This window comes from Thunnus albacares, chromosome 13, assembly GCF_914725855.1.
Source record: "Thunnus albacares chromosome 13, fThuAlb1.1, whole genome shotgun sequence".
In the NCBI taxonomy this organism is placed as follows: Eukaryota; Metazoa; Chordata; class Actinopteri; order Scombriformes; family Scombridae; genus Thunnus; species Thunnus albacares.
Genome location: NC_058118.1, coordinates 7,581,189 through 7,609,109, shown reverse-complemented (window position 1 = coordinate 7,609,109; position 27,921 = coordinate 7,581,189). Strand labels below are relative to the sequence as shown.

At 38.8% G+C, this 27,921-nt stretch overlaps 1 protein-coding gene across 1 annotated transcript; it reads right to left on the bottom strand.

Moving 5' to 3' along the window:
• Window positions 1–11,033: 11,033 nt before the first annotated feature.
• Window positions 11,034–27,899, bottom strand: rps6ka4 (ribosomal protein S6 kinase, polypeptide 4). The gene is made up of 18 exons (XM_044371793.1): window positions 26,892–27,899; window positions 23,746–23,817; window positions 23,073–23,140; window positions 22,529–22,679; window positions 22,209–22,324; window positions 21,025–21,132; window positions 20,814–20,894; window positions 20,496–20,599; window positions 20,143–20,293; window positions 19,875–20,036; window positions 19,467–19,592; window positions 17,499–17,632; window positions 15,807–15,900; window positions 15,460–15,630; window positions 14,249–14,440; window positions 14,004–14,163; window positions 13,626–13,789; window positions 11,034–13,524 (listed from the first exon to the last, which is right to left on the bottom strand). The coding sequence occupies exons 1-18, from the start codon at window positions 26,977–26,979 to the stop codon at window positions 13,312–13,314; spliced, it is 2,355 nt and encodes a 784-aa protein (XP_044227728.1). The 5' UTR covers window positions 26,980–27,899; the 3' UTR covers window positions 11,034–13,311.
• Window positions 27,900–27,921: the final 22 nt, after the last annotated feature.

Here is a 27,921-nt window from a genome sequence, read left to right as displayed (position 1 = left end):
CACTAACCTATGTGAAACGGTTTTATGACAGAGGGAGGCAGAAACGTTCCAGAGTTTGCAAGGAGGTCAGAACTGCGTCCAGCTCCCTGGTGCAATAAATGGCTTCATGCCAAGCTGTGTGAACAGATCTGGATGTGGCTGCTGTTGTTGATTTTCTGTCACACCTTTCTCATCTATCCTGCTTGGTGCAACATCTGCCAGAACCTCAACGATATTACCAGGGATCAGAAAGATCACCAGGGACAGATGTTCCTGCTTTTATACCAGAACATTTACAGTAAATGATCTTCTGCTGAAATTGAGCTCAGCATTGGTTAAATCCAGGCAAGGAGGCAAGTGGCTAAAAAGGCTTAGATTTAGTCTAGGTCTTTAGAAATGAAATATAATTTAAGTCAGAGAAGATGACCATAGTGGCCATTTGCTTCGACTGATGATGTAAATATATATATTTTCATTTTTTTAAAAAGTAATTTCCTAAAACATCTGGGCGCTGTAGTATTTAGCAAAATTACAAGAGTGAATAATCATTTCAGCTGCGGAATAATATACATTTGGTCCCCTAGTGAGTATTTTCAGCAGCAGGACCATGTATGTGGGATCGATTCAAAATAAACTATAGTTCCTGTGTTCTTGGTAATGAAGGAACATGTCGCCCAGTGTAACAGTATGTCTCATTGATGTGTTTTTAATAGTTTTTGGACAACAAATGAGCTCTATTGTACAGAATAATAAGATTTATCAAGCTTAATACTATACATACTTGTTAGAAATATCAATTCATTGTTGATTTTCAGTCTTTTCATGGAGTTTGTTGACAATAAAAAAATATCACCAGCATTATCCTGTCAATAGAATTTCTAGGATTTGCTTTGTTTTAAAGTTTGGAACAAACTGTTTTGATTGCAGTATAAAAGTGTTGGATTGTGCAGTGTTCTTTGCCAGGCTACTAAGCATACTCTTTCAACTTATCAATTTCTCAATTTCTCCTCAATTTAGAAAAGTTCGCCACACATGGGAGTGTGTATCTGCTTATATCTATGCAAGTAAGCCTCAGAAAACAAAACATGAAATAACTTTGAGCACGAGGAGAAACTAGATTAATAATGAAGCAACTGCAACACAGATTTCTTCCATCATCGTGCATTATCCAGCCCCTCCAACCCCCTATCCTCCACCTCCCTCCATCGCCACACTCACACACACACACACGCACACACACTGCCACCACAACTCCTCCTGCATCCAGTCTATGAAGTATCTTAATGGTAATTATTATGCTTCGCTGTTTACGCACAAGGGCAAGAATGCATTGCATGTCTCCTTCAGCTGTTTGTACCATTTTCAGCACATGTGTGACCTGTGAACGCGTTGTCGCTGTGAGGTTTGAGTGATAGCTGTAGGCGCTCTGATGGCTGCTTTATACATAGACATCAGCTAAAAGCAGTTTATAGACTGTTAATAAGAGCAGTGCAGGCTCCACAATAGAGCTGATTGTGTTTCCTCTGAAATGCTGGTCCTGTGTGCTGCATGTTTGTCTTGTGTGCGCCTGTAAAAGCACTCATGCATTACAGGGGCTTGACCCAGATCACAGACAGACATAATAATGCCTGACAAGTTGTCCTTTTGAAAGCCCTGTGTCCTAAAAGGCAGACTGGCCATTCACAGCCTCAATGTCTGATATCCTGACGACTAAAGCAGGGCATCTGCTCCCTTTAAATTTATTTAAATCCAGAAAACATTCCACACTGTATGAGAGTATCACAAATATATTCAGTAACTGCTCGTTCCAACCTTCATTAAAGCTATATGATGTTTACTTTGAGTTAAATATTCAAACCTAAGACACCATGGTATTATGGCTGCACCATTCCATCAAATGGAAGTATTCTGTCTTACGCTTCATTTTATACATATTTTTCCTCCAATTCAGCATATATTTAGTATCTTTGAGAACTTTAATTTAAAGTAAACCTACACAGGTTTGAACAAATCTTGGTTGCACACCAGGAGTTTTGAACCGCCAAGTCTGGCAGAGTACAAGAGGTCTCATAAGAAAATGTCTCTCACATTAATTCACCAAATGTGTGGCTGTCTGACTTTGCACATGTAAACATTAAATTCACAAAAAAAAGCCCAGCCAAGATAATACTCCAATTACAAGAAACTCTAAAAATACTGTGCTCACATTCCATGATGTCAACTCAAGCACAGTTTCCATGGCATCTGTGAGCATATTGAGATTATATTTATTCATTATACATGGGAACGTGTGAGCATGACATCAAAGATGCATACGAACAGCTTATCCTTAAGACTTTAAAGGCGCTGCTCACCAAACAAACAAAGATAATGTATTATTCAGACAGTCTCATGTCGTGGAACTGTACACAGTTACCTGCAAATTCCTCTGACTGGAGTTATGCAGAGTTAATGAGGCTAAATTTACCATCTGAGTGGTGTCATCTGAAGGACATATTCTGTGTGGAGAAGCGACAGTTCATCCTGGTAGAACAACATTTACATTTTTGTAGTTCACCTGACTCTACGTGACCTCATGAGTGGTAATCCAACAATTTGACTGATGATCTTAATCAGCAGGATTTTGCTTATTTTCATTTTGTGCCGTTACTGATGTTCCTCAGTTTCTCTGGAGGTACAGTGAGAATGCTGAGACAAAAATAAGGCAAAAATAAACAGCAGCCCTTTTGTCGGTTTCAGAGGTTTTGTGTCTCCTGTGCAACACATTATGAAGAATCAATAACATGAAGGCTGAGTGGCTCAGACATATTCTCTAACTGTTTATATCTGAAGTACTTGTAAACATGCTCAGTGAATTTATCCATGATTGTGTCTACTGTCCCAGCTGAATCCACAGCACATGATGGTTAGTATTCATCTCTCTTCATAATCTGGTCTGTTAACGTTTCTGGCTGTCTCCTCAAGCGTTTAACCTTGTCAGAGATAGGCTGGGATCCATTAAGATTTCCTGAAAGGGTTGAGCATTATGGGCTCATTTATAATGACTTCCATTTTTAATAAACTGCTCGCAGCCCTGCAGATCAGATACCGGGGAGGTGCACTTAACAATGCCGGAGAGATAGATATGCCTCATAATTTATATTACACAAAAGCTTAAGAAATCATGCTAGTGCACCCGCCATGATTTTTACCCCCCTTCATTTTGTTCTGCTCCTTCCTCCTCTTTGTGAAAGCTGCTTTCACACAACACGCTCTTAGTTTGAGATATTCAACATGTCTAAAAGCTGCCTCGTCATCCTCTCAGATTTTGCCCCTCTGCAGTTCCTGTGTGGCTTTTTTATATACTGCAATGATGTTTACCTTTTTCTTTAACAGACTCTGATTGTTTGTTTGTACATGGCATCCCTCCCTGCCAACTGAATCTATAACAGTCTGAACAGGCTTGTTAAAGTGGATCACTGGCAGGAAAGCTCTCCTGTGGATATAACCGCTGGTGATTTTACGTTTTTTACAACACACTTAAGATTACAGTGGCATTTGTATCACAGCACAATCACGCCTAAAGATGGACGTGTGAGGAAAGGTAATGATAATATCTCAGCTGAACAAGAAATGATGAGATGAGAATAAAGCGGACAGGGTTAACAGACAGTGAGAGGGGTGATGGGTGCCAGAGGGGAACGTGAGGTTAATGGAATTGGTGGAGTAAAAAGTGTAGGGGAGGCTGTTTAAATGGTACGAGAATTGAAAATGCCTTTTTAGCTACTGAATCAATACACAGTTTTTCTGTTCTGAGAACCTGTCAGTTAGCGAAGGCTCTTTTACCACTGAGGTGAAAGGGTGTAGGGTGACGAAAAATGCATAATAAAGACCTTTCTATCTACTATGTTCCTCTTCTGCATTCAGTGACAGCAATCCCATTGTGTCGACATATTCATAGGGCATCTCAAGTCTGTTCTCTCTTTTTTTTTTCTTCAAAAATCTAAACTTCAACGTCAGCCCCTTTGCTATCCTCACGGGTAATTTAACAAAGAAATATGCTGCTGGAGAAATATATATCTTTATCCTTACAGTATTTTATAGGTTGACCTGCATGATTAAGTGAAAGCAGCTCAGTATGCACCACATGAGTCAGATTTCTGAGATGTATTCACAGATGTTAGCTACTGCAAAATTAAAGTTGCTTGTGTAAATGCCACTGAGTCAGAGGACAAAAGTAAGAGAGAGGAAGCAGACATACACGACAAAGGATCGTTCTTGCTCATCCTCCAACATAAGGTTGGCGACCAGCGATGAACTCAGAAAGCCATGGAGCAATTTTAATAAAGCTTAGGTATACTGAGACTTTTACCCACAACACAGAGAGGAAGAGGAGTCACTCATTCGCTGAAAAGTATTCATTTATATACTGACATTATTCTACCAACTGTCACCCCCAGGTTCAAATCTCCTGTTTATTTTTAATTTCTAACTTCAATTAAAGGAGGCTGTAAGCTATGAAAATATGTTGACCCTTGGGTTAATGAAAACTCAGACAAAAAAATGCACGATCATCCAGTTAAAAATTTAATCTCTGACTTTTTGGGGATCACCTGACATGAGTAACAGTAAGCAAGGCCTGTACTGTGTCATGTTTATTGTCCCTCCTTGCTGTTTTGCTCAGACATTAATTTACCCTGCTAAAGCAACAAGACTTCAGAAAAGCAGAGAAATTGATGACTTTGTATTTAAAGAGATACTCCACCAATTTAATATTGTACACACATAAAGTTTTGGTGCTTGCATGAGACAGACTGAAAAAAAGAATGGTCGAAAAATTGGTGCAGCAGAGGCCGAAGTACCCTGACTTTTGGTCCCTAGTATGGGTCAAGTTTGAAAAGGACTGGACCCTACAGTTCCCATAATGCAACTCAACTGTATCTTTCATTAGACCTTCCCAGCATGTCTGTTAAATGCCCTCATCTTTCAAACTCAGTGTCCTTAATGACATCATTAGGATTATTTTCTCATCCTTTAGAGAGCTCCCTCCAGAGCCACAACAGATACTATAAAACTATTTTCACACGCTGAGTAGTGCTCACCATGACAATCAGACCAATCTTAAAATAAAAAAATCATTGGAGTGTTCCTTTAAATATCTTCTTGTAATATGAATCTTTTTAGATTTTTTCTCCAGCCTGATAATACCATACAGTTTGCATCATACAGCACAAGTCAATATTGTGTCTCGATGCCCCTTGATTCCCTGTGAAGTCCATAAAGACATTTTGTGACAGTTAAACTGCTTAATAGAAGAGTCCAAGACCATGTCTGTATCAGCTCTGAAAACTTAACATGTGAATTCCTGCAGCATCATGGTGCTACTAGAAAATGTTTCCCCCTTTTGCTTTCTGACTCTGTTCTCAGGTCACTCCCAAGCCGTATGGACTGTAATTGATGATTCTGAACAGGCGTTCCATCCAGATCCATCTTTGTCATGCTCAGTATATTACATTTATCATGTGCAAATCATCCACCCAGGGACTGATTTGATTAATGGCTCAATGACACATTATATTCATGTTATCCATCGCTTCTCAATTGCTCATTGTGGCATTTGTGCTGTCGGTGCCAAGCATCCTACTGACCCCCGGTGGTGTGGAATTTATGGCGCAGCACTCACAACCATGGACTGCGACAGAACTCATGAAATTTCTCTAATAAGTCTAATTGTGGGTCCTTGATGAGCAACATTTTCTGATACTATATATTATCACGAACCACATATTTTAATAGCCTGTTAAATATTTCATTAAACACTCCCATCAGTTAAAACACTTGGTATATAGTCTTTAACATAAAGCTTGGACTGGACAGCAGCTCCTCTCCCACATTCAGTACTGAACTGCAGACGTGCAACAGTAAAGTCGTTCCTCCAGGCTTTCATTTGATATATAAATATATACAAATATTTTATCATTCCTGGGTGAGCTGTTTGCTACATGCAGCCAGACACACAAATACATTATAGTACTTTATTCCTTTAAGATGTACCAACAAGGAAATGCATTGCATTGGCACTTTCTGTGGGTGTCTGCGAAACTGTTAATATGCTTACGATAACATTTTAATTCTACTTCCCAATTAATATTTAATTTATTACAAAACCTAAATATAGTTTCAGCTCACTGTGCCAACAGAACTGCTTCTTCCCACCATTTGTTGGCTTTCAATGTTGCTTTGTATGAAAATGTGTGAGTTTTAGGAGTAAACATTTGCTTCTTCCTGTGTGGACAAATGTTTTGCCCTTCAGAAAGTGCATCCGTTTGAAAGCGATGGCCATGCCAGTAACAGTAGCCCTCACTGCAGCCCACAGTCTGTAGAATATGTGAAGCGAAGAGCTTGATTAGCCCAGAGGCTCAGCGGGGGATTCACTTGCTGCCAACGATCAATGCAGGCTGCAAAGCATGCCAATCAGTTTTATTGGTTTCTCCATGCTTTTGTGTTATCACATGCATCATCACCAACAAGACAATATCACCTTCATACTGAAATATCTCTTTCAGATGGATTGTCATGAAAGTTTGTACAGGCATTCATGGTCCCAAGGGGATGAATCACACAGATGTTGGTGATACCCTGACTTTTCCTCTAGTGCCACCGTGAGGTTGACATTTGTGATTATGAGTGAAAAGTCTCCACAACTACTAGATGGATTGCCATTAAATTTTCTACATTCATGTTCTCCTCAAGATGAACTGTAATCACTTCAGCGATAACCTAACTATCCATCTAGTGCTGTCATTAGGTCTTATTTTTAAAACATGTCCAATACTTTGGTTTATGACCAAATATCTGCAAAACTAATCACATTTTCCTCAGGTGTCCTTTTTGTTCAGTGCTAATTAGCAAATATTGGTGTGCTAACTAGCTAGAATAAGATGGTAAACATTATACCCAGTGGTGATTTCTTAATTTTTAACAGGGGGGGGTGGCCCAATGGGAGCAAACCCTAGGACTGCAGGATTATCATATAGGCCTAGCCTAATTCTTGATATTTTAATCGTGATTATAATTTCAATTTAATAGAACTGCCATTAGGCTAAATATATATTTTGTGTAGGCCTCATTTTTTACTGGATGTGGACATTAAACATTTTAATAATGCTTATTTTTCAGAACACACCTAGTTTTGACAGTACAAACTTTACCTTGAATTATGTAACTGTAGCAGCTGAGCGCAGTGCGGTCAGTGCAGGTTAATTACCTCAGTCACATTATCTGCTCCACTCCCAAGTTACACCAAACATCTTTAGAAAAAACTATATCTGTAGTCATCTCTCCCCTAAAATATTTTGTTACAGAGGTGGCTTGGTCTGGGGATGTATTTTCAGCAGCACAGAAGCTACTGAATAATCATAAAAATAATATAGGAATATTGTGGGCATACTACAGGCAGTATTGTGTCTATATGATCCTCTCGCTCTTCCACAACTACACTTTGCTACTTGTCACTTTGATCATGAAGGTGACACTACTCTAAAGAGTATATAGGCTAGTATGTAGTATAGAATTGAGTACTTATAGTATATAGTTTAGAAAATATTATATATCCAAGACGAAACTGACAGAGGGGCGGGACTGAGAGAAAAAGATGCAATTACAAATCCATCTGCTTCTTCAGCATCATGGACAGCACCATGGATTTATCAATACACAGCACAGTTAGGCTACTGATATTTCAGAGCCATGGTTGGGGCCATAGATTCTAACTTGCACAAAACTCAGTCAGATAAAGGATCAATGAGTCAGGCAGATTAGACGAACCTATTCAACTAAACAACCCCTCTACCCCATCACTCTCCCTGCTACTAGTGGTTGGAGAGGGGGGATTGCAGGTTAACAAGGGGAATGCATTTTGGTCATTTTGCTAACAAAGGAGATGATATCCCCCCCCCCCCCCCCCCCAAAAAAAAAAAAAAAATCGCCTACTGATTATACCTGCTACATAAGCAAGATAGCATCATCATCATGAGAATAAATATATTTGATTTCAAAAGTTTAATTGCTGGACACAAGATGTCTCCTGCTTCACTGTAAAGTCCAACTTTAAACAATCTCATTTTCTTGGAATTTTTCAGATAAAGCAAAAACATGTCATTAGAAATGTTTGATTCAGCTGTCAGTGCTTCTCTAGTTTGTAGACTGTACAGTGACTCTGCAGACTCCTGGTCTGGTGGTAAATGAATAAGGGTGCAAATTTAGTGAGACTGTGTAGTTTAGTGTCTTGGCCTGTGTAATGAAGGTCTTGTATCATTAGGTGACCACTGTGCCCGTTTCTGTCCTGCTCTGTGTTGGCAGTGTCCTGTTCTTGTGTCCTCTGTGCTGTTAATCGGTGTCTTGTCCTCAGCAGTGTTTCAAACTGTCATGTCGTCTGAAATGTAGCACATAACAGAATATTCATTGAACAATAAAGTAATGCAATATTGAGTATTTTAAATATATCACAATGTTATGGTTCTGTCCCAGTCTGGCTCCGTGTCCCTCCACCAGTCCACCAGTCCACCAGATGCCCTCAGGCCTTTCTCCCTGTTTGTTAAGACTGGTTTGATGGGAAAAGGACAGATAAGAGAGATTGCAAATTATATTTAAAGACCACTTGAGATATTGTTGCTAAGTGCAAAAGTGAACTGAAACTCAGAGCAACAGTTATCTTTCTGTCCAATTTATGTTACATGCAGGCTTAATATGCAGACCACTCCGCTTGACAGATTTATTGGTTCATGTTTATGCCAGCAGCAATTTATGTTTCTAGTTTTCTGGTAAAGGTTCCTAGGTTGGCAATGTAATGCTGAAGTTTATTTACTGTGTTTGCTCAGTATGACTTGTGCACTTATTTAAGTTATATTTATGTAATTCTGCGACAGCTTGATTAATGACGGTTTATATATCAGGAGGATTGTACATGATTATATTGTAGGCTTTTAGTTTACTCATGGATGAAATTCTGTTTTTGACGTGTTCCCAGCCCAGAGCAGCTATTGCCTTTTGTGTTTTTTCTCCCCAGCCTGCTTTTCCCTCCACACCTGCCCTGGATTCAGCCTCGTCAGCCCTGCCCTGATCGCTGTTTTCCCCAGCCAGTCAGCTTCTTCCCTGTTCTCCCTTTCATCTCCTGATTTCCTCCACTTGAGTTTCTCCACCCATCTCCCCACCTGCACCTCATCTCCTCATTAGTTCAGTTAGTATTTAAGTCCTGGTTTGCCATTCAGCCTTGTTTGATCCTTTGTTGATCAGTTTTGTTCAGTTCAGTTTTATTTTACCTGCACTTGAGCCAGAATAAAGATGTTATTCTTCAGCTTTGTTCTGCCTGCAGTCTCCTGCATTTGGGTCCAGCTGCTCTGCTCCACATGACACAGGATTTCATTGAGCTCACCAACATACAGTAGTCATATCTTATGTCAGTGCGGACACAAAGAACACAGGACAGCACACAGCAGCCACCTAATGGTACAATAAACTCATTACACTGAATGGGATATTATAGTTCCCTCCTAGCGACTGCAGGGTCATCAGGCCATATGTGTGCGTGTATAAACCAGCATATATGTGGCTGTTCATACACTGTTAAGAGATTAAAATCACTCCACTGACTGTGCTGTTCCTGCCAGTCCTGTTACATACAGTTTGAATGAACAGTGTAAATATATGTTTTATTTTTCCTGTTGAAGATTTCAACAATTATGAGGCTCAGGAATTTCAAGAAAGTCAAGAATAATTCTTGACATGAAGATCAAGTTGAAGATTGACTAATTCACAATGATACTTAGAACAAGTCTTCAACGTGTCTGTATCACCTGTCTCAAGTACCTCACATAACAAACCTCTTTTGCAGAGGTGCTGTTCCACTCATCATGAAGCTGCTTTCTGTAAATGGTGGATAATAAATATGGATCAATGAAATACAATTAGGTTTTCATACAAAAACAAACTGACTCTGACCTTCTGAGTACTGGGAACTTTTTTATACACTAAAAACAATTCATGACCAAAACATAATTTCAAAAATCTGGAGAAGTTTATTGTGCATCTTTGAAATCAGTCTGCTGTTATGTTTCAGCCCATAAATGTTCCCCATTAACTGTGTTTGAATGGTCTGTTATCTAGTATATCTATCAAAATGTCATTATTAACTATCAAAAGATTATGACTGGTTTCAAAGCAGCAGTGTTTAAAGATGAAAGGCAGCCATGTTGACAGAAGAGTTTTTCTACAACCCAGCTGAGGAATGAATGAAGATGCTCAGAAATTTGCTTAACATCTAATTTTGTCCCATCATTTTTGTGCAATATGGTGGTATCAGTAGTTGTTCAGACTAGTGTGAAGTAACTTTAAAGCCCCTTATCTGACTTCAGCAACTCATAGTGGTCATTATCTCTCTAACAACATATAAACTGTACCAATTTTCACTAGGAATGTCTCATTTTATTGCAAAAAGATATTCAGTATATAAGATATTCGACAGGGGGTTTGAGATACATTTGAATAACATCATAGATTTGAGTTCATAAATGGCTGTCTTCACTGTTTAGTTCATGTTGTTTTGACATTGATTAAAGCGTCCTCCCTCTGTTATGAAATAGGTACATTTTTGGAATCACTTTTGTCCAGTGGAAGAGTTTTCAATAGATGTTTTTCACAGCACATATTTAGACTTGTCATAGCAGCAAAGGCACAGGTGCAACTGACAACATTAACGATCGTTCAGTTCCATTCAAGCGTCAAAGGAAGCCATACAGGTGAACCATCATGCACAAATGCAGCGTCATGAATTTGGGATAAATAAATGGGATTCAGCCATCGTTAATGTCATTAATTGCACCTGTGCTTTTCCTGCTTTGACATGTCAAAAAGTCTGCTGTTAAAAAGCTCTATTAGTACCAATCGTTCACAATAAAAAAAACCATCAATATTAATGCATCTCAGTGTAATTGGTGCTGACAGTCCTCAAACTAATGAGCGTTCTTATCACAATCACTTACAAAACAGTATCAGCACTCAAGACAACACACACACCATCTATTTAAAAGTAGTTTATTTTGCACCAAACAAAAAATCTTGGTGCAAAAGATAAAACTCCCAGTTATGACATCAGTGACAGTGCATCTCAGTAAAATAGTAATGCTCAAAAAAAAAAAAGAGAGAGAGAGAGAGAAGAAAAATATCATTTACTACAACAAAAGAATATCAACACCAATAAAAGCACAGTTTCTTAAGTAAAAATGTTCAATTTTCAAACACAAACAACCTGTTACCTTTTAAAAAGACAAAGGCAGCAAACAACAACAAGAAAATAATACAGTAACTTGCAATAATGCTTCATCTGGTACAGAAATATCAGTACAACCAATCTCCCAGCGCCACTCATGCTCTCACACAGCCACGCACACACACACGGTGCTGGTACACAACAAGAGCCAATTTCACATGAATCCCATTACCACAGCATTAAAATCAATTACATGTAATAAATATCAGTGAAAGCACCTTTAAAGCTGAAATGTGTTTAATTGATCAACTGTGCAACATGTAAAAAAAAAAAAAAAAAAAAATCCAATAAAAACATAATTACATCAGGAGACTATACCATACCATTAAATCATTACAGACATCATTTTTTGCTCTAAATCAAGGATGAGTATATACACAACAGCTCTCGCAGGATGGTCTCCAAAGAACCATTTTTAAAGTCATGATTAAGTGTATCATTGTATAACATCATTTTCATTTCAAAGCAATAAAATATTTTGAACCACATCTGTAAAAAGACATATTTGGGTGACCTATGCAGCCCAGGTGACAACAAACTTAAATCTTAAAATCAAAGCGTAATCGACAGGCAACAATACTTCACTGTATCAAATCTGATTTTATTTGTAATAGCTGCATTTGGCGCTGGTCTGATAGGCTAATAGAAAACTGCAATACCCTTTTAAAAATCACCAGCCCAAGACAATGTGCACTCAAAAATCAGTTAAATCAATTTTTGCTCCAATCTACGTGCAAACATTCTGAGTGACACTTTCTTAATGAGCCCGAAATACCAAAATATAGAAAATGTTCTTATAATTCATCATCACAACAGATTAGCATGCTAGAAATCCTCAGACAGGCACAATAATGCGAGTAATTTACAGCAAATATGACAAGAAAATCGCTCTGTATATCATGACTACTTCTGTGTCTTCATCTCTTGTTACAGGTGCTGCTACTGTTGGACACTTAGTTAGTACTGCGACCACTTCAAATCAAACTGATTGTTTATCAAAACACATCATCGGAGCAGCATATCAAGACATGAGCTCCGTGTTGTGTTCAGTGGGATCTGTAGAGTTGGTAGTGTATTAGAGGTGCCACTGCTTTGTCAGTGTCCTTTGGACTGAAGATCATCACACAGTTAAAACTGTATTCAATAGAGAAGATTTCGACTACAGCAATAATCATCCTTTGCCATCTCCAAGGTTCTACATATCACAAGCATTTCCCTCAGCGCTCAGTCCAGAAATATTCTTTCCTTTTCAACCATTTGATCATTTACATTCTCTGCAAATAGTGCAAACAGCTAGATTATTTTTGACCAACCTAAACAATTTTTAAAAAAAATGTACGTTTCGCTATCTTTACAGAGCAGAGTGCCTACATGTGGCAAAGCACTTGTAAAGCAGTGGCCAAATCATTATGTGTGGCAAAGTTAAAAATAACTAGATACAATCAAAGTATTAAATCTGCAAATTACTGGAAGGACTACTCGTTTGCTATGTGCAAATTAAGTGTGTATTCACACCGGCTCAATTGATATATTCACTGCTTTGCTGTATATATGGCTTCTGCTCATTTATGGCTCCTTTTTCCCTTTATCCCTATATAACCAGGCACTGTTTCTTACCCACAGTGAAAACAGGTAAATGTCTCATTTTTAACTTTTAGTGTGTGATGTCACCACATTATAGTGAGCGAATACTGAATATGTATTCATTTTTCTCAAGGCAACCAATTTCTGTACATCTTAGAGATGCCAAACTAGACCTCTACCATCTCATCTTACATCCAAAATACATGTGTGGTTTGGGGAAAATAATGCACGACGACATGATGAATGAAGTTGCTTTACAATGTTAGTAAAAAGTGGAATTCAATTTTGTGCTGAAAACCTAAACACTAACCTAAACCAGTCTTTTGGTTTGTCAGTATGTTTTTTGGAACTGGGTGACAGTATCACCACTGGAGGACATCTTGTTGCCAGTATGAGCACATACCACTTCATTTTTTCTACTTTCCTCCCCACTGCCATTTAGGCTAGCTCTGCTTTGGGGTCACAGTTTGCTTTGGCTGTGCTTTGGATGGTGTTGCAGAGGCGGAGGAGGAAGTGGAAGAAGAAGAGGAAGAAGAGGATGAGCTCCATCGGGTCTCTACACCTGTGCTTGTCATCTTGAGCTTTCGTCGTTTTGCAAGGGGAGCGTTGTCGACACTTTTCAGAAAGAAGCCCTCTCTCTTGCCGCGGTTGAAAGCCTGGTGAGAGACGAAAATGACAGTGAGATGAGACACATTAAGTACACGCACTTAACATATTGTTTCAAAAACTCTGAGACATTAGTACACAATGCTGTTACCTTGTAGGTGGCGTTGACATAGGTGCGGACAGTGGGCCCACTGGACTCCAGCACATCTGGAGTGCACAAAGGAGTGGTGGACATGGATGCTCCGCCTTGCAGCCAGCTGTTCTCTTTCAGATCAGAGAGTTTGAGTCGCATCTCTGGATCCACTGTCAGTAGACCTTAAATCATAGAGCAAAGGGTTAAAACAGAGAAAGAGACACAGACAAGAGAACAAGATAATGACGCGGGCTAACAAGCTGACTTGCATTGACATTCCTCTCACGGCTAGAAAACAGTGGGAACACTGTAAGCCATCCACCATGCTATTTGCCAACAGTGCAGACAGAAACAGAATCAGAACATGCGTCAGTAAAAGCAAATCACATCTCATACCTTTCACAAGCTCTTTTGCATCCTCTGACACACCCTTCCAGGCCTCCCCATCCAATGAGAAATCTCCCTCTTTTATCTTCTGCATGATGTCGGCAGCATACGATGAGGTCATCCCCTGCTGCTCGCTCTGAAATGGCACCTGGCCTGACAGCATGGTGTACTGATAAAAAACACACACAGATAGTAATAAGCACTTCAGTTAGCCTGTCTGATGTGATAAAATCAACAGTTTTGAGTGAAATTACCAGGATGACCCCAAGACTCCAGAGGTCACAGGCCTTGTCGTATCCTGCGCTCTCAAAAAGTTCAGGTGCAGCGTACTGCAGCGTGAAGCAAGGAGTCTGCAGGGGGGCGCTGCCTGCGGGGCACAGGCGGGCAAATCCAAAATCTATCACTTTAAGCACAGAGCTCTCTCCCTCATCTGCAAACAGCACGTTCTGTAAGATAAACCGACAAGAAACATGATCATCCACTTATTTTTCTTTACCTTTTACACTCAGGCCTCATTTTTTCCTGACAGAGCACTAAATACCACTATTAAATACTGCAAGTTGGTATGTTCCTGACCTTGATATGCTGTATGTGTTTGGTATTTTGCAGCACATGCAGCACAAAGGTGGGAATAGGGGCCAATGATGAAGTGTTATCATTCAAATGAGGTGTCAAAATTAGTTGTGGATATTTGAGTGAGACAAGAGCTGTTTCCACATCACTATGATTAAACATTTGCTGATTCTGACAATAAGCGCAAACTAAATACTTAGAGAGGAAATGTGCATGAATTGTAGAATAATGTAGATAATGTTTTGATAAACCAGGAAATGCATTTAGATCAGCATCAAAGATAAAGGTTTATGTAATTACAGCAGGCAGTTCAGTAAAACACTGTGCAGAACTAAAATGGGTGATTCTTCACTGCTGTCATTCACAGCTGCTTTATACTGTATGAAAGTCATGTCCTTCAGTTAATTAAATCCCGACAGCCTTCTGAAATCAAGATACATGTGTGATAAATCTGCAGCCTTCATTTTGAAAAGTGCCGTGCTGCAGCGCAGACAGTATGCACGACTGTCCACGGTGTTTACTTTTATTTAATCATGTGAAAATGATGTCCCAAAATAACCACACAAACATTCACACACATCAGACTGGTTGGTTAAAGATCTGCCAGTTTATGTGAGATATCCTGGAGGCGCACGACACATGCAGTTCACAGAGGAAAAACACTGAGATAATTAAAACTTCACTCTGTTCTTGTTCCCACTCTCGTTCTCTCTCGTCAGTAATTCTACTCACCTTGGCTTCCTTTCTAACTTCACTGGCACGAGTTTCGTTTTGAATTATTAAAAATGGATTTTTAATTTCAATCTGATGTGATACAGTGGAATTGTTCTGAATTAAGTGGGAGATTCTGTATGTTTACGGAAATCAATTGAGTCATCAAATCATAGCCCACCTCTGGTTTGAGGTCTCTGTGCACGACTCCAGCCTCGTGCATGAAGCTGACAGCTGAGACCAGGCTCTGTAACAGCTGACTGGCTTCCGCCTCTCCAAAGAGTTTCTTCTTCTTGATCCTCTCTAGCAGCTCCCCACCTTGCAGAAGCTCCATCACTAAATATGTGTGGTACTGAGAGAGAAGGAGATGTGCAAAGAGAAGGGTTTGTGATGACATTTTTCACCGTTAGATAGCTTCATATCCAGTATTGCAAAGTTTCTATCCTCGAATATGCATTCAGTATATTAAATTAATTAAGGAATTGTACATGTCATTATACATAGGTTTCCTGGATTTTTCCATTGTACCTGATCAGTATAGACGTCATGCAGCTTCACGATGTTTGGGTGAGCCTCACATTGCCTCAAAGCAGCAATCTCCCTCTGGGTGTTTGCCTCCATTCTAATAAAATCAAAAGAAAACAGTTTTACTTCACTGTTCAATACTTGAGACATACACACATACGAGAGAGATACACAAAATAAAACACAGTCAGTGGGTGAGGGGTGGGTGGTACTCAAGGCACTGGCCCAATCCTGCCGCAAATGGGACAGATTCACAGTTCCTCCAGCCTGCAACCCTCCCAACAGCACAGAGTACAGAGTAGCACCCTCTACACAAGAACAAATCCTCAGCACGCCCACACACACAAGAGGAAAGAAATCATCATGGTACATATTGTTTCAAACAGCAGACAAGGAACCAAAGAAAAACATCTATAAAAACAACTGAAAAAATTATAAAAAATGTCAGATGTCCATTATTCAGCCCCGGAGGATCTGTAGCTGCTTGTTCCATTGATGTCAAATATCAAAATCATCTTTAAGCCAGTTCTTCAGATGAAAACAATTTGGTTTTCTCCATTTCCAATGAATGAGTGTGGTCCTCTTTACTGAGAGACATAATTTATGGCATAATGGGATATTTATACAAAACATATGACTTAAAAAGCTTACCACCTCAGCGCAGAATGTTTTCTCTGCGGGGCAGTGCCACAGTAGATGTATTAATGTACCTGTCCTGCCACTCTGACCCATTTAAAACACAATTCATTCATTTGTGGGGGATTATATATATCCGACCTGAATAAAACCTTTGACTGAATAACTTTCTGCTTAAAATAGTCTGACAAATAATAAAAGCTGCAATATGTTTTCCCACAGGTCTATAGTGAGAGATACTCCTAGGTTTATTTAGTTTCTTTTTTTATTATTAGTGCAACAATTATCAAAAGTGTTCAACAGAATTTGACAAGGTTTGACAACAGTTCCTTTGCCATCACTACTCACTGTGTCTTTATGGCTAAATGTTATGCCATTAACAATGTAACCTTTTAGTAACATTTTCAGCTGGATATACTGAAAAAAGTTGGCATCATTAAAATACTGCATACTGCATTTATCTAGTAAAATCAATAATATTGCCATTAGAAAGAAATTGGCACAATTTGGTAATACTTTCCTGCTGCCAAACCTTGTTAAAAACCAGTTTCCAGACAATTTGTTAATTTCCTTGAATCATAGCTGTGGAAACTTTAGAGGAATGGTGGAAATGAGAAAAGACAGTCTGGGGAGTACATTCATTTTTATCACGTCTGCTCTCCACTATAATGATAAAGGCAAAGTCATCCATCTCTTGAGGTCTTTTACTTTTTTCCAGAGCTTAGGACCATTCATCGTTAAATATTTCAACCCTTGTGTTCCCCATACAGTGCAGGTAGAAGCTAAGTGATCAGACACTGTAAAATGTTTAATGTTAATTTTTAATTCATACTTTGATTACTTCTAATGGCACAGGACAACCCTGTCTAGCACTGGTTTGGAGCCAATTTAATCTGTTTTGTCACAAAATTCTTTCTAGGGTTAATACTCTGCATCTCAGAAGGAGAATGGAAAGGTATACAAGAAACAAACATGCTGTCACTTATACAATCAGATGGTGCAGTGATACAGTAAACACACAAACACAAAGTTATGTAAGAGCAATGTACTAAGACTCACCTGCGGCTGACGATCTTGACTGCAAACTCATGGCCACTTTGCTTGTGTCTGCATTTCCTGCACACAGAGAAACTACCCTCACCTAAAGGTGGCCCGTGGAGACACAGCTCATAGTGCTGGAAAAACTGGGATTCCTAAATAAAGAAGGGAAAGCGTGTGACTTTAAGCCTGAGAGATGTGTTTATTAGTTATTTTCTTGTGCAATAAAACATGGCTCCCAGCACAAAGATCTGGCTTCGGTGCACATTGATGAATGAGCATTTATGTACCGAACAAGGGTTTGTTATAAACAAACAAATATTTTTGGATTTATATAGTGATAAAATTTGCTTTTACAATCACATGAAACCTGACTGCTCAACATATCAATGTCTATCATAACCACGCTGTTGTTGTTTTTTACATAATGTAATGAGCTGTGATACACATTTTTGTTGTTACAATAGCAATGCAAACAATTACTACGTCAAATGTATGTATTATGTAACATTTGAGAAGGCCAAATGAAAATGATATGTAGCTCCAATTTGACTTCCCTTTCCAACAGGCAGTCTCATGACCTGAGATTTTCCATTCCTAAACATTTACTATAATATTGTACATTGATATCAGAACAAAGCCTCGTGATTATTGTGATATTTCTTCCATATTGCATAAGCCTTGATATGATATGACAAAACATCCTGTGAAATAAGATAGGCCAACTTTGGTTAACAAACTAAACTACTTTCTCTTCCTCCCTTTCTTCCTGTCTATCCTGATTAACAAACACTATGCTGAGCCTTTTTTAGATGCTACTTTACATCCGTCTAGATTACAGAGAGGAGAGATGAGGAACTGAGTCACCTAGGTTAGACAGTGTTAGCAAAATGTCATCTGCATAAAGATTGGCTTTGAAATCATAACCAAAAAGATACCATTTATGTTCTGATTATCTCTAACAGCACAGGCAAATGTTTCAAGTGTTACTGTAAATATGACTGGAGATGTAGGACAACCCTGTCTAGTAGATCTATACAGTTTAAAACCACTGGTTTGGACATGTGCAGTAGGATTACAATAAAGAGCTGATTTAAAACACCTATTTTGTGATAAAATTCTTGAAATAAGGTAGGCCAACTGTAGTTAAAGCTGGAGTGCAGGACTTTTTTCTCCCCCTTCTGGCAGTGAGAGTAAAGGGGGGGTGCTCAGCTGTGATTGCTTGACATAGGCATGCAGCACGCTCTCATGCGCACCCCCAATGACAGGCGTACAGAGAGGGCCGGTAAAAACTGATATGTTTTGACGGTACACAGGCCCGAAAACATATTTTTTTCGAAGCCCACCTGCTTACCGGGATTTGTCCCAGTATGCCAGTACACCACTGGCCATAATCTGCTGTTGCAGCTGTAAAACGGTGGATAAATTGTTTTGAGCGCCGCACAAGCCCCGTGAAATGACTCCTTTCACTGTCAGAATTAGATCCATTAGGTCCTACAACGTTTGGAAAGTCTAGAAGACCCACACGATTAACGGCTAAATGGGCAGTTCAGGAATGTTGTGCCCTACCTGAGATTTAAAAACTCCATATACTGTGAAATACAGACAGATTTATCTGACACAACTCAATCAGCAGATAAATCTCAATCAGCATGATGTGAAAACATTTGGCAAGGGCTTGAATGTAACAGTAGATATTTATATGTGAAAGTTCCGCATTGCAGGTTTAATAAACTAGGCTAAATAAAACTAGTTTCTCTTTGTCTCTTCCTTCCTTTCTGCCCTGATTAACAAACACTATGCTGAGCCTTTTTTAGCTGCTATTTCACATCTGTCTAGATTGCAGAAAAACTTCAAATAAAGTCAAGACACTTTATGTTAGTGAGGTAACCTTGCAAAAACATTGCAAGACTGCCCTTAAAACATATCTTTATTCCTAAATCACTTAACACCTTAACCAAAAATGGGTTTATAAGTGAATATCCATACCTCTAACATTGCACTGCGTTGGACAGAGGCCGAGCCTGGTCGATCAGCACGAATCTGGGACTCTACAAAGTCTCCCATGACCGCGTTCTTATTGAACAGGATGGAGGGAGCAATAAACGAGTAGCCCTAAAAAAACAGAGAAGAGATGTTGGGTTTATGACGAGGTAGTAGACGCTGAGTAGACTGCTGTGAATGATAGAGAGGAAGCAGACTACCTAAAAAACACAACATCATTATCCAAACACACAACTCTATTAATAAAAAAGGAATTAAGACACACTTTTCTATTATCTTTATTATCAGGTTCGCATTTCAGAATGATAATATTTTCAGATGATAGTTATGGATATTTTACATATTGGAAATCCAGCTTTTGTTAGTGTCCAGGTTGAGACAGCAAGGACTGACCTGGAACAGGCGGTCTGTGCTTGGGGGCGTGCTTGCCGGAGAGTAGACTGGGTCCATCCCCGTGAACTCCTCAGCAAAGTTCCCCACGTCAAGTTCACTCTTCAACTCTGGCTTGAATGGACTCTGCACCTTCTTCTGGGCTAGGTCATCCCAGTTTAGTCCCTGTCGGGCAAACAAAAAGCAGATGGGAAGAGTTTATGAATCAGTAAAAAAGGGCAGATGGAAGAAGAGAGGCACTTGAGTGAGTAGCAGCTGAAGAAAGAGGAACCTTGAAGAAGGAATGTGCTTTGATGTCTTCAGCTCCCCGTGGTCCAGAGCCCAGCCTCTTGTGGGGATCTTTCACCAACAACTTCCTGAGCAGATCCTGAGCAGTGTGTCCAATCATAGAGGGGAATGGTGGATCACAGCGCAAAATACGTCTGAGGAGGGTGGAAAAGATGATAATAAGTCCTATTTTATTAACATAGCACCCTCATAACATACTAAGACAATTCAAATTAGTTAAGTTAAAAAAGTTAAGTAAATAGTACTTTCAACACAATGGCTGAGATCATTTTTAGGAGTTGAGAATAAAGATGATTGAGATTTGGATACATATTTTAAGGAGTCAGCAGCACTCACTTTGACACCTCACTCTGGGAGTTCCTCTCTCCCTCCAAAGTAAAAGGAGATGCTCCCGTCAGCAGCTCAAACATCAGGATCCCGAGGCTCCACCAATCTACCGACTGAGGGAGGAGACGGGTTAAAAATACATTACATAAAGAAAAATGGACAAATTACACGCAGATGAGGTAGCCTATCATCAAACTGAATGTAAAAAATATATCATTTGAACCTTACTTCACAGGTGCACATTGAGATCATCTAAAATCTTTAACATTACCAAAATTATCTGAATACTGGAAACCAGTGCTCGCTGCCTTACTGTCATATCTTTACCTTGCCATGTCCCGCCTTCCCCCGGATGATTTCAGGTGCCATGTACTCAATAGTGCCACAGAAAGAGTAGGTCCTTTCCTTCTGTAATAAGAAGAAAGTGAAGATAAAGTATGACCGTAAAAACAATTATAATAGGAACAAATCATTGTTAAGATTGCGATAACAAATGACGAACGTTCCATGTATCATTGCCCACTTCGTATTTACGTACCTCTTCGACCAGAAACTCTTTGCTGAGCCCAAAATCAGTCAATACCACATGTCCTTCATTGTCTAGAAGAATATTTTCCAATTTGATGTCTCGGTACACAATCCCAAGCTGAACAAAACAAAAATACGTACCAGTTAATTGTATGGTACGTGCTGTGATTTGTGAACAGAGATGGCTTTCATTGTGCACAGTATAAGGTAAAAATCTTCATAAGAAAACAAAAAATTACCCATTATCTACCGATTGTTTTCAGTAATTACAGCATTTTCCAAGCCCATTCAGTACTTCTAATCTTCTAAAGGTCTAACTCCTAAACTTGTCAAAGTAAACTGCCTGACCAGCTACACAAACAGAAGTGCAACCCTTAATTGCAACATTACCTCAGGAAATGAGAACACAGCTCACCAAAGGTGCTGTTCTTTACATGGTTTTACTTGATGCTATGCAAAGGAACAATTCCTAACAGTTGACATTATGTTTTCAGCCTATATTAATTATTTAAATGCTTTCCTGTGAATCTAGTTTGCCCAGCAAGTGTCTTTACTTAGTTATAGACTAAGCTGATTCATAAGAACCTCAGGAGTGTACTCGTAAAGTTCTAAAACATCCTTGAAAATGCACACACTCTATCTTCCCTGCATACAGTGCTTTTTGCATATGCTAGAAGACGACATAAGGATCATTTAATGGCACAGTTGTTCACCTGAGGTTAGAGCTAAATTTACAGCTACAGTAGTTTTGAAACATTATTAGGTAACCACTAGGTAACTTTAGTGAGCTAAAGAGTATTTCAGGGAGTAAAACAATAGCACAGAGTTGACTTCCTGCCCAGCATCAAACTGATGTCAAATTTAACAAATATCTGGTAAAGAAAGTTTAGCATTACAGTTTACTCCTATACTAAAGAGGTGGTGGTGACTAAACCAGAGCTAAAAGGTCACTAAATATGGGACTAACATTAGTCAGGTGGAGAGAAACACGATTCCAATAGGATGATAATGTTGCTCCATCAAAACTGTGTAAGTAGGAAACTGCTTTCCAACACGTCAGACATAACAATTCTATAAGGTGATATCACTGCACTCTAAGCTCTTTAAGCTCGCCTTGTCTTTCTTCTGCTTTCTAGTGCCCAAAAATCAATAAATGAAGATTGAAGTTATAGTACTGGAAGGAGAAACGCCCACCTTGTGCAGGTGCTCCAGAGCAAGGATTATTTCCCCAATATAAATCCGCACCGCTTCCTCTGGAAAGTGATCCCGCTGGTACAAATGAGTGAACATCTCCCCGCCGCTCACATAGTCTGCACTCACACACACAGACAAATACACAGGGAGCTTGAATAGACATATACAAAAATTACGCAAACACACATTATGCACAAAAGGCCAACAGACACACAAACAGTAATACACAGAAACATAAAGAGAACATCTATTCAGAACTTCAAGACTGAAGAGACATGAGTTCTACATATTTGGTTAGACCTTTGTGTCCCAGCACTCACCCAGGATGAGATGCAGCTTGCTCTGCGTCTGAAAGGCATAATGGAGTGTGACCAGGAAGGGAGACTGGCGGATGTGCTCCAGCACCTGCCTCTCTGTGCGAGTATGTTCTGTTGTCTTTGCCTTCTGAACGATAGCTGCTTTCTTTAGCACCTAGAGTAGAATATAAAATAAACTTACTTATATTTTGACTGATTGGGGTTTTCCATCAGTATATTAAGTCAACATCAGGAAAACCTACATATCCTAAATTTATTTAATCCTACAGACCAGGTGAAGAAAAATACTGTATTAAGTTACAGCAAACTTCACTTTGTTGCATATCATTTTTAGAGTGACATCTCTTCATGTGTTTATTTCAAAGTAACAAAATGTGCACAATAAATTAAGTATAACATATACTGAATAAAAGCAAAATCAATTCATCATCAACATAAAACATTTCAAAAGGTTTCTTGTCTTAGATTTAAAGCAAAGCCCAGTGATTCATTTTTCGAGCCAAGAAACAGTTTTGTGATCACATGTAGTTCAACATTACGGACTCACCTTCATTGCATATAGCTGGCCTGCATCGTGGCCGCTGTTCTTCCTGACCAAAAACACTTTTCCATAAGCTAGACAAAGACAAACAAATATTTCCTCCAGTCATTCAATAACTTCTTGAAAGAGAGCCCCACAAGTACCAGCAAACAAAGAAACATCATCAGATTGTGCCTTAATTAGTTGTGGAGCTGCTGCAAAACACGAGCACAAGGTGAACAGGTGCAGAAATGATTTAACTCAGCTAAATATATGCAAAAGCATTCCTGAACACTAAATTTAATCAGGTGTTGTTCTGTTGATAGAAGCCGCTTCTCATATCTCCCATAGGTATTTAGTACGGCAGAGGTCTAATAACAAAGACATCTACAGCATCTGGTCTACCCTCTAAACATCCGCATATTAGACATGCTGTCTTGATGATTTGCAACTCCCAAACCAGGATATGAATGTAAAGACATGTTTTGTCACAGCACTGAAGTCCTCAGGGATGCTTTCTCTATACCGGCTATGAATATCAATTACAAACACTCTACCCCAAAGATATTTAACCATGGCAAGAAAAACACATCCTGTCTGCTCTGTATTTTCCATACTGACATTTCACTCAAGTTTTTCTTAAGGTTTGACAACACTTATAATTGTATTTCATATATTTCACGCTTCACTTGACACTTACCTCCAGTGCCCAAGACTTTGAGCAGCTCAAAGTTCTCCATGCCGACCCTCTCAGTGTGTCCTGTGAGGTTAGCTAGTGGCAGAATGAAGAAAACGTCTTCAAAACATACAGCAAATATGCTCATTTTTTTTCAGTACACTGCAAACATTTAAAAAATGCATTAACATCTCTTAAAGTAATTAGAAACATATGTCTAACTTTTAAGAGATACCTAGTTTTAATTGTGAGCAAGTCAGTTTAGCCTCGCACATGAACTGAGATTGACTATCAGCAGTCTACACAAGAGACTTGACAAAATCATCATAATATTAGAGATTATCAATGCGGGTCATTCTGTTTCAAATCAGATAAAGTTGTTGCAGCACCGTCTCAAATTTTGTTCAAACCTTGTCTATATGATGAATGGGTCCCAAAACCAAGGCCTGTAAAATATTTCTGTTCAAATCCTATGTTTTCATATTTTTTTCAGCCCTTGATATTATTTCATTTTTATAGCCTCAAAAACACCTTCTCTGGTGAGCCACGTTTAGGCATTAATATCTTGACAGGTATTGTTCCTGGATTCATCAAACTTTGTAGGATAGAAGAAAAACATGTTCTGTTTGCCAAAACCATTAAAAGCCTGTATTGCATGCCATGTTATTTTTATAAGGCTGTAGATTTGGAAAAAAAGTGCAAAATTCCTGAATGAGAGTGATATTGAAGGTACTACAAACACACATTTTTGCACCAATATGATATCAATCATTATTTTTTCAGCAAATACAATCTTTTATTAATTTTGTGCCAATATTTGAGGTCTCTACCAGCAAAGGACATGAAGATATTATGAATAAAATATGGCATGGTAGCATATTGGTCATTTTCATAGGACCAAAATGGTATGTAAGGCAGCTAGTAGGAACATTAAAATGTAGATGGAAATTGCTTGTGTATGGTTATTAACGGTACAAAGTGCCAATGTCCTTCTGTTTTTCCTTCATACAAAAATAGACACAGATTTGAGAGATATTTTACCTCTGGCAGAAAAACATCCATTTCAGGATTACATTTTTTCACCTCAGTATCTCCATGATTATTGAATTCCTGTGTCATAGGAATTGTAAGAAATAAAGGATAAACATGTTTTCAGTATGTTCATTGGAATAGAGGGCATTTGAGATGGGAATGTGTCACCAGTAAGGTCTTGGATATTGAAAATAAGTGAAATATTTTGATAAAACCTCTGGTATAAGGAGGAATAAGTGCTATCCTAATTGGCCCTCTCAGGCTCCTGTGGGAGAATCTTAATGTGTTTTCACATAAAAGGTTGGATGTGTTTATATATGTAGTTTTACAGTGTGCATGTTATAAAGCTATACGCCCTGATAGTAAAGAATATAGCTTGTATTAATGACCTATAGAAAACATGTATTTCTTAACTCCAATCAATATTTCAGAGGCTGGGACTCACATAGGTACAGATAATAAGGGAAGACCCTGCTTCTTCATGATGGAAATTTTTTCCCCCTAGAGTTAAAGCAATGCCTTCATAACTATGCACATGTATCTATGAAGGGAACATGGAGGAGACACTGGCACTCTGTACACTAAATGACCATACATTAAGCTATTTCCACATTTCCATTTTCATGTTCCTACTAGCTACCCCATATACCATTTTGATCCTATGAAAATGACCAAAAAATGCTACCACGCCTTGGTTTATTCATAATATCTTCATGTCCATTAGTGGTAGAGACCTCAAAATGACACAAAATTAATAAAATATTGTATTTTGAAGAAAAAATAATTGATACCACATGGGTGCAAAAAAATGGGTTTATAATACCCTCAATATCACTCTCATTAGGGAATTTTGCACTTTTTTCCAAATCCTGGGCTTTATAGAAAATGAATAGGCATGCAGTACAATGGTTCAGTCATACTGAGAACATGTTTGTCTTCCATCCAACAAAGTTTGGTGAGGCTAGGAACAACACTTTTCAAGATATTAATTCCCAAACATGGCTTCCCAGAAAAGGCATTTTTGAGAGTGTAAAAATTAAAAAATACCAGGAATTGAACAAAAATATTTTACAGGCCTTAGTTTTGGGATCCAAATATTATACAGACAAACTCCGAACAAAATCTGAAACTGTGCTGCAACCACTTTCCTGGATTCTGTCTGATTTGACAGGGAATGACCCATGAGCTAAAAGTGAAAAACTCATGGTATATAAATACATATTCAAGATTTTTTTTTTTTTTGAAGACTATCACTATTTTGCAGGTATTACAACACTATTACTAGAATAGAGTCTCTATATACACGCTATAGATTAAAACGTTGATGGTTGTTGCACTTCAATCAATATCTACATCCCAACTGATGAGCTCACTGTAAGCACAGTAATACATTATTCCTGTGACAGCTGATGAAAAATATTCTTTAACACCACACATGGCCAGACCTGTGACTTACTTTAAATGTTCAACCTACTGAGAGAAGATGCAGCAGCCGTTATCCGCTTTATACGATTCAGAGTGGATTTTCTGAGTAGAGTAACACTATAAGTCTCGATCAAATTTGTATTCAGGCTGAAGCACCACAAACTAAGTCAACATCCCTTTCTGAAGGCGGTGCACCCATCTCCTGCATCTCCTGTTCACAAGCTCCTCAGGTTTGACACACAGATGCTCTGAAAGCTCGGCACATGGCTGCAGTAAGCTCTTGTCAGACTAATTACTTGAGCTTATGCTGAAGGCCATGCAGTCCATGATCTACATATACTGAGCAATGAAAAACACAAGTAGAATCATGTATCATGTGAAGCAAATACTTTGTGTATTGACTTGATTTTATGGGACATTTTGGGGTTTGTTGTATTATACTGCATCGTATTGATGGTGTTTCTAATATGTTGTCCACCCACTGTATATGAAGAAGCACACAGTTGAAAAATGATAAACATATTACAATATAATACAAACATCACATCAAACTCCAGCCTCAAAAATGACCAGAGTTCAAATCAATCAATACATCCCTGACAAAGGTTCAACATTTAAAAAGTATGCGTTTCACGAAGGTTGTGTTTATTTAATGATGGAATTTAACTACAATTTACAGGGGTTGTATTCTCTGTTTACACAGCTCGACTTACCATTGGTGATTTGATGCTTGACGGTACAGGCTGTTTCGTTTGTTTTTGCATCGGAGTCATCACCACTATCAGATGCGTCCCCAGGCATAACTTACAGAAAAGTAGACTGTACCCTGTAGAGACTGTCGAAGATGAACTGGGTTGCCAAATGTTTTGGTGTTTACAAGATGTTACACTAAACTCTCAGCTATTAAAAAACAACAATCTACAGTAGCTGCATTACTGAGAATACAGGGATTATCGAAATGACCGGACAGATGTGTTTCCTACACAATACTGCTGCCCAGACATTAATCCCGATTCGCTTGACATCCTGGTGTTTCGCATTATTTATCTCATGTGATTGGCCGAAATCAATCTAAAAAAAAACCACAGACGTGTTGTTATCAGATTGTAGCTGCTCACTGCGTTAAGCAATTATTCGCTTTATTTCACAACTGACTATGACAAAGACATTCAACACTGATTTTGAGTAACTGTCACATATGTGTTACCCTGAAGTTTAAGTGGCTAACGTTAGCATTACTAGCAGTCATTCACTAACTAACGTTACCTGACGTTACTCAGTTATAACGTTTTCGCTAATTTTACAGACACGACGCGTTATTACTCAGTGCGTACACCGCTAGTTAGTTAACAAAATTGCTACGATAACTAGACATGTTACCTATCCAGCTGTTGTGGTTTGTAGTAAACTGGCAAACTAGCAGCTAGCTAACGCATTTGCTCCTGTTGCCCGTCAAACTTTGAACGTTAGCTGTCGTTAACGCTGTTTTAGTTAGCGGTGTTAAATGGCCTCTTCGTCTATCAGCTATCAGACCATGTTGGTAAAAGGCCAGTTTGGGTAGTTCCTGATCTTCTTTGTCTCCACTAAAGCCAAGTTCATGATTCGTCCATGTTAAAGATATTTACAGCTCACTTATTGTTTTTGTCAGCTGCTAGCTAACTGCTAACACCAGGATGCTTTCGACACAACCTGGGCGACGGTCAGTCACGTGACACGTCAGTGTGGGCGGGGCGACGTTGCATA

Coding starts and splice junctions, on each gene's coding strand:
- rps6ka4 (XM_044371793.1), bottom strand. CDS start 26,979: ATGCCTGGGGACGCATCTGATAGTGGTGATGACTCCGATGCAAAAACA. Junction 22,680..23,072: donor GCCAGCTATATGCAATGAAG/GTGAGTCCGTAA, acceptor ATTCTACTCTAG/GTGCTAAAGAAAGCAGCTAT. Junction 21,133..22,208: donor CTCTGGAGCACCTGCACAAG/GTGGGCGTTTCT, acceptor TGTTTTGTTCAG/CTTGGGATTGTGTACCGAGA.